The sequence below is a fragment of the Diceros bicornis genome, chromosome 2 (assembly GCF_020826845.1).
Source record: "Diceros bicornis minor isolate mBicDic1 chromosome 2, mDicBic1.mat.cur, whole genome shotgun sequence".
NCBI lineage: Eukaryota > Metazoa > Chordata > Mammalia > Perissodactyla > Rhinocerotidae > Diceros > Diceros bicornis.
Genome location: NC_080741.1, coordinates 85,369,486 through 85,377,254, shown reverse-complemented (window position 1 = coordinate 85,377,254; position 7,769 = coordinate 85,369,486). Strand labels below are relative to the sequence as shown.

The following is a 7,769-nucleotide window of genomic DNA, read 5'->3' as shown; positions in this document are numbered from 1 at the left end:
TCATGAAGGAGTTGTCCACACTCGCTTCCTTCCCTTCTCGCTTCTCATTCAGTCAGCAACACAATCCGTTGAGCTTCTGTCTCCAGCTGGCCCCTGGAACTACCTGGTCAAGATCCCTGATGACACCTGTATTACGTTCGAGTTGTGGAATCAAGGGGCATTTTTTTCTCCTGAAATTCGATTTTCACAATAATCTTAAAAACAAAAGTGAAGCAAAACAAACCAAGAACAATGAAAAACTAGGCAGTTTAGCCTAATGGTTAGAAGTGTGGATTTTTGGACTCAAATCTCCAAACTTCACTCTCTACACATGTAAAATAGGGAAAATAATAGAACCACCTCAGAATTGTGGGAAGGATAGTAAACCCCATTGGATGACAGCTGTTATACTTTCATTGCTGTTTAAATTCACGTGAGGGAATCATTGGGAAGTCTTTGTTTTGCTCCCTTTTGGCCACTAAGAGGCGCACTTTGGAGCAGAAGAAACGCGGGGGAAATAATCTGAAAATTGGATTATTCTCCAGCAGAGCGGCACCTACTCGTGGCGGAAGCGGATGCCCGCCATCAGGTCCTAGAAGCTCAGAAAGAATTCCAAATTTTCTACGCAGTCCCAACGACAGTATGAAAACGTTCAGTACTACTCCCGGATACTACACCCTAGGAAGACACAGGCAGCGCTCGACTTTTTCACTGTTACTTCTCTGGCGTGTCTATTTTCTTTGGAGGACCGAGAGCCGGAAGCGCTCGCTGTTCCCTGCCAGGACCTGAGGGCGGAGTCCCGTCAGCCCTCGCGCGCCGCCTCGCCCTCTCTTCCTCGCGCTGGTCCCGCGGCGGCCGCCCACTCCGTTCGGTGAGTCTTGATGCTTCGCCGTGCGCGTCTCTTCAGTCCGCGTCCGGTCCCATCGCCCCGTGGTGGGCAGGCCTGTCCTTCAGCGGTCGCCTCGGTGGGCACCGTCCTTGTCGGCTGGCTGGAGCGCGAGCAGGAGCAGAGCGAGGCGGCCGGCGAGTGACTGAAGTTCGCTTCCCGGGCGCTTGCCCTCCTGGGGAGGCCGCTAGTCCCGGCCCTGGGGGCGCGGGGCGCCTGTTGGGGCCGGACTAAGGGGGCCGCTGGGGCGGCCGGGGGTTCCGTCCTGACGGCCCTGGGCTCGGTCCTCGGATCCATCACCGCGCTTGGTGCTGTCTGCCCACGTGTGTCCTTCTGCTTCCGCTGCCCCACGCGCCCTCCCTCCAGTGTCAGGGCCTGGGGCTGCTGCTGCGGCGGGATCGCCAAAAAAAAGGAAAATACGAGCTGCGAGGCGGCTCGTTCAGTTCACAGAAATTCTGGTAGCGAGTCAGCACCTCTGGGAATATGAAACCGCGTCCTTGTTTTTGAGGAAATCATGGCGTGGGGCGCGGAGGGAGTCGTTTCCTAATTGAACACATGTTCATTGAGTACCTACTGTATGCCGAACAAAGAAATTGATCGCTGAGAAGAGAACAAAAAGTGGCTACAGCAGAAGAAAATAGGGTAGCTGGGAAGGCCACCTCGAGGAAGGTCACTTGTTACGCTGATACTCAGATGAGCTCCAGGTAGAACAGTATGTTCAGACCTAGAGGCGTGTTAGAAGCACGTCCTGGTTTTGTATAGCGCGTCTGAGCATACTGCAGAGCAGCAGCACCTGGGGGAACGATAGGTTTCTATTTACTGACCCTCTTGGTCCGGGCACTGCAAGCATTCAGTGTGCAATATCTCATTTTACAAGTGAGAAACCGGACTCGGGTTCACGTAAATTCCCCAAGGCCTGCATAACTAAAAGGAAATGGGACCATCTGGGGGGTGGGACACTTTGTGGAGTGGCATCTGCTGCCCCTGTTAAGCTGAGAACGTTTTAGTTCGGCTCTTGGCGTTCCTTCTTGGCTTTGAGTGGGTGAGGTGACCCCTCACCTCCCAGGATCGCGTCTGGAGAGTGGCTAGTACTCTGCCAGCTTCGGAGACGGGAGGGAAAGCAAGCCTGGCAGAGGGACCCATTCCATTCCCAGCTGTCTCAGTAGCTGGTGATTGGAAGACACTCTGCAACAATGTTCAAGCCCTGGGCAAGAAGGCCTCCTTCCAGGGCTCTAATTGGACACAGTCTCTGCCTCTTTCTTGAAGGCATCATGGCTGCCCTCAGACCCCTCGTGAAGCCCAAGATCGTCAAAAAGAGGACCAAGAAGTTCATTCGGCACCAGTCAGACCGATATGTCAAAATTAAGGTATATGGCCCTGGGATGGAAGTGTGTGTTGGGGTGAAGAAGGGGTTCTTCAATGGGCTGTTGGGTTTCTGACGTCTAGTGGGAAGGTTACTGTCGGCAGATGAACCGGGCTGGTGCTGGAAGAGCACTGGGCAGAAACCCGGGTCTCCCTGAGTGTGCCTTCCTGCCACTCCGTCTTTTGATGTATAAACTCAAATTTAAATGACGAGGGACACTTGGCTGTTCTGAGGTGTCTAGAGGCTTGTACTTGTATCATATTTCAGGTGGCCTCGTGACAGTATGAGAGGTAGATAATCCTTATTTCATAGATGAGCAGACTTAGGTCTTGAGTGCAGTGTCAAAGCCCACGCTCTTCATCTCACTGTATACACAGTCCCCTCACGTCCCATCCGTATGTAGTCTGCTTTTCCTTTGTTTAGGAGGAGTGGATGGGGGTCTATATTCCTGGTGGTCAGATGTAGGAGCCTCATCTTTTTCCACCAAAATATATAAAGAAGTAGTGAAACTCTGTTACCCAAGGACAGCTACTGTTTGCCATGTTTCCTTTTCATTTGGTCCCGTTTTTCCTCCAAAGGGAAGAGTTGGCAGTCCATGCAGACCCTGACCTTCCTGTGTTTTCTTTCAGCGTAACTGGCGGAAACCCAGAGGCATTGACAATAGGGTGCGCAGACGATTCAAGGGCCAGATCTTGATGCCCAACATTGGTTATGGGAGCAACAAGAAAACAAAGCACATGCTGCCCAGCGGCTTCCGGAAGTTCCTAGTCCACAACGTCAAGGAGCTTGAAGTGCTGCTGATGTGCAACAAGTGAGTTGGGTCCCACTGGGTTCAGGTGTCAGAAGTCTACATCTCTGTGAGCAGTTTTGGCAGGGGTTCTAGACCTTTTAGAATGCACTTAGAGGAGTTGCATATTCTCCCAGGAGCTTCGAGAATGCTTATTGGGGACTTCACAATGCTGCTTTTGCTGGAGGGGGCGGAGCCCCACAACTTGTCCTGAGAAGTGTAGACATCCAAGACCTGGAAAGAGAAGGACTTTGCTTGACACTACGAACACCACAGTGTCGTGCTGGCAGTCATTTCGAGAGCTTGCTTTATTTATGCGGGAGGCAGTGGAGAGAACAAACATCGCCCCAGAGCTAAGGGGCACTCCACGCCGGAGCCACGGGTATCTTCAGAATGCTGCAGGAGGGCCGGCCCCATGGCTTAGCGGTTAAGTGCGCGCGCTCCGCTACTGGCGGCCTGGGTTCGGATCCCGGGTGCACACCGACTCACCGCTTCTCCAGCCATGCTGAGGCTGCGTCCCACATACAGCCACTAGAAGGATATGCAACTATGACATACAACTATCTACTGGGGCTGTGGTGGGGCGGGGAGAAAAGGAGGAGGATTAGCATGGATGTTGGCTCAGGGCTGATCTTCCTGACAAAAAAAAAAAAAATGCGCAGGAATAGACGAGTTGCTGCCTGATGTAGGGCTCAGTGTGATCTGAGGCAGAGGAGAGGAGGAGGACTTTGTTTGCAGGCAGAGAGGACAGCCTACACAAAGTTGTAGAGATGCAAGAGCACGTGGAGCGTTCACAGTGTTACTTGCAAGTGTTTTGAGAAAGTTAGACACTTGGTGAGCTGTGTGTGTAAGAGACTTTTTCAGTCTGCTTAGGCCAAAAGTGGAGCAGTAGGATGAGAAAAGATTTCTCAAGGGAAGAGATTTACACACCTTGACTCTAGATTGGAGGGAATGGTATTTTTTGGTTCAGCAGAGGACAGTTTATTTTCTTCCCTTCCTGTGAAAGAGAAGCTAAAAACCTGGATTGTCCTAAATCAGAAAGGATGTGGCGAGAGGGTGACTGACTAGTAACATCTGAGTGTGTGCCTGTTTACAAAGACCTTTTATCTATAGTGATTGTAGACACAAGTAATAAAAATGAGCGAAACCATTATTCTCACTAGTGGTTGAGTTTCTAGGTTGAAAGTTTAACCAGGTGTTGAAACACTGGAAATTTGCTTTAGAAAAGAGTAGCGTAGGGATTAATGGTGGTTGCCCAAACAGCAAGAAGCAGGTTGATAGAGAATTATGACAGAAAGATGCAATTTAATGCCTGTCGTGTAGCAAGATGATTACAGTGCAGATGTTGCTGGTTGCCGTAAAGATACTCTTTTTTAGTAGCAGCAGCTTGGCAGTTTGTATCTGCCAAGAGCCATAGAAATACTTTGAATCTATGATCTTTAATCCACAAGTTCCATTTTGTGGCATTTATCCTTAAATGATTGAAAAGCAGGGGAACTTTATAAGCTGATCATTGTAGCAGTAACTGAACAATTGAAAATATTGGTGAATGGTGGGAGTACAAGCACTGGGTGGACTGTTATGCATACATTACAAATGTTGGGGCCAGCCCGTTGGCACAAGCGGTTAAGCGCGCACTCTGCTTTGGTGGCCCAGGGTTCGCAGGTTCGGGTCCCGGGCACACATTGATGCACTGCTTGTCAAGTCATGCTGTGGCGGCATCCCATATAAAGTAGAGGAAGATGGGCACGGATGTTAGCTCAGGGCAGATCTTCCTCAGCAAAAAGAGGATTGGCAACGGATGTTAGCTCAGGGCTGATCTTCCTCACACACACAAAAAAATAATAATAATTGTCATGTATGGAAAATGCCCAACAGGGTATTTAAAATGATACGTATTTAAGTATTTAAAGTGGTATGTGCAGTGTGATCGTGATTATTAAATACACCTACGGACAAGGACCTGAGGAGTTTTTGAAAATACCACTTAAATCTTGAAAACAAAGATTTGGGGAACATTTTAAAATATAGCTACTTTGAGGTTGAATGGACTTCATGTACAACAAGAAAATTCTTTGTCTGGATTTGCTTCTCTCGCTGTTAAGATGTTTTCCTACAGAGCTCTTGAAAAGAACTGTGTATATGCCCACTGCCTCATTTAATTACTCCTTACAGTCTCTTCTTTGATGAAATTCGTCCAGGGGTAGAGTGTCTTTTCTTAATCCACTGTTGGTGGCTTCGTAAATTCTCCTTCCTGAAATGTGCTCATTAGGCCACTTTGTTATCAAACTGGGGCACGTGTAGCTGTGAGTAATGCATGAGTTAGAACGGTATCTGGCACACAGGTACTCATGACATGTTAGGTGTTGTCACTCGCTGGGTAACTTTAGGCAAGTGTTACTTCTCAACTTGAACTTTGTCGCAGCAGTCAAACAAGTAAAATGTTTATAGTCTGAGCCAGGGAGCCCTTGGCTCAAATTGTTAGGTTCAGCTCTTGACTGCTTTGCAGAGTTCCAAAACTTTTCACGGGCAAGTCCAAGCTCCTGAGACTGCCCTGAGCTGGGCAGCTTGGCCAGAAGGACTGAGGGCAGGAGAACCTTTGAACCTGGAGCTGGGCTGAGCTCTCCTGACCCTGTCCCTTACTTAATGTGTGACTTGGGAATTCACTTCCACCTTTGTGGGCCTTGGTTTCCTTGTCTGTAAAATGGAGGCAATACCTGGATTACAAGGCTGCTATGAGGATTAGATGAGGGGACAATGAGAGTGCTTTTTGTCACTACCAGGGAACACCTCGAGAGTCTCACTGCCAGTACTGTGGAATTAGGGGAGTGGTGATTTGGGGCGTGCAGGTCTCGTTCAGCAGCCATTTACCAGCACTCTCTTTGCTCAGTACTGTGGTTCTGGACGTGAAGTGACCAAAGCCATTGCCTTCCCAGTGTTGTGTATTCCCAGGCTGGCTTGCTCCTTACCCACTCACCGATTCTCTTCCAGATCTTACTGTGCTGAGATTGCTCACAACGTCTCCTCCAAGAACCGCAAAGCCATTGTGGAAAGAGCAGCCCAGCTGGCCATCAGAGTCACCAATCCCAATGCCAGGCTGCGCAGCGAAGAAAATGAATAGACAGCTCGTGTGCACATTGTATTTGTGTTAATAAAACCATAAAACTGCCATCTGGCATTCCCCACTTTGTTTTACTCTTCAGTTTCTTACTTTGACAGCTTGTCACAGGGACTGTTCTTTTGCCTGTTGATGAATCTTCCATTTGGAAGGAGTTGGTAAAGGATACTCAGTCCTTCACAGGGCGCAGACCTCAGGTGTCCAGACCAGCCTTGGTTGGCTCTAGTCGTGGCTGGGGAAAAGGGGGGAGACTTGGCCCTCAGACCAAGGTAGGTTCTGAGACCCTTGATTAAAGGACCTTGCAGCTCGGAGCAAGTAGTCACTCTTAGCCTCAGTTTGTAAAGGTGGGTCACAGTTACCCTCTGTGGTTCTTGTGAAGATTGAGAACATGTGCACGAAAGGATCCAGATGAATTTTTTCTTACTCCCTTAAATGCTTATTTGGTGCTAGAATAGCACCCTATAGCTTCTATCCAAAAATATACAACAAGATGACACACAAATCCCTCCACTATGTAATAGCAGCCTTAAAAGTGTCTTCCAGTCTCCCTCCTGTGACCTGCCCCAGCCTGCTGCTTCAGGCAGAAGTGAATGGTTTCTGAAGGTGTGGGATCCTTAACTGATGGTAACGGGCCTCTTGATTGGTACAATCAAGCTCCCTTTTCAACTACAGCCCTAAACCTTAAGCAACAATAGCTAGAATTTAGCTAGTTTAATGATAAGGTTATGATACCGCTTTTCCAAGAAATGGTATTAAGTGGCACTATAGGTCACATGGGTATAGCATGTGGTACTCTAGTACAAGACCGATGCTTATCGGGTGTTTTTGTTTTCACCATCCTGGTCAACTGAGCAGAAATACTACACTGATGGTTTTCTTGGTGTGCTAGGCATGAGGGGCCTTAGGTCCCTTAGTTCAGTAGACACATGTCTTTCTTATAGGTTGACAACCACCTGTTCAAAACCTAGTCAGAAACAGTTGTTGAGTAAATTGTTGGTCATTTCTGTGATTTCTGTAAATTGACTTGGGAGGTAGACTGATAGTGCTCTATTGGGGAGAAGAATTGTGCAGAGAAAACAGTGACAATTTAGGATCTCTCCTTTATTAGCCTGGGATAGCACAGAAAATTCTCTGGCCTGTTGCTTAATATCTCTGTGTCCTCGATACTAAAAACTAGAAACAACATGTTCAAAACCTTCCTCAGGAGGACACCAACCAACTGGTTATGCCTACGTGGGGTGACATGAAAGGTGGTTGTACTTGTCTTTGTGCTCTCCTCTTTGCCGGTTTGCTACATGAGAGTTTTGAAATTAGGAAAGAAAACACATTAGATCTAATTCCCTACCGCACCCACCTCCCCCTGCAAAAAACCCGTACTTCCGATTCATCACTGCCAATTAGAAATAAAGCATTTTGAATTCTAAAATATGATTCTCAGAATTATCTGAGTTTTTAAGGTGCCCAGCCAAAGCACTAATTTTTGGCACATCAGATCAAGTGAAGTGAAGAAATTGGAGTGGTGTGAGTGGTAAATCTGGGCTACTAGTGGGAAGGAAGGCCAGCACGCTGCCTCCCAGCCCTCTGCAGCTGTGAGCGCGGGAGTATCTCTAAATACTACCTAGGACGTTGTGAGGCA

At 48.3% G+C, this 7,769-nt stretch overlaps 1 protein-coding gene and 1 non-coding gene across 2 annotated transcripts; both read left to right on the top strand.

Annotated features, from left to right (window-relative positions):
• The first annotated feature begins 825 nt into the window (after positions 1-825).
• Positions 826-6,200, top strand: RPL32 (ribosomal protein L32). The gene is made up of 4 exons (XM_058565527.1): positions 826-850; positions 2,132-2,232; positions 2,858-3,039; positions 6,007-6,200. The coding sequence occupies exons 2-4, from the start codon at positions 2,137-2,139 to the stop codon at positions 6,134-6,136; spliced, it is 408 nt and encodes a 135-aa protein (XP_058421510.1). The 5' UTR covers positions 826-850; positions 2,132-2,136; the 3' UTR covers positions 6,137-6,200.
• On the top strand, positions 1,922-2,061 carry LOC131421618 (small nucleolar RNA SNORA7). The gene has a single exon (XR_009223918.1). It is a non-coding gene; the product is annotated as a small nucleolar RNA SNORA7 (small nucleolar RNA).
• Positions 6,201-7,769: the final 1,569 nt, after the last annotated feature.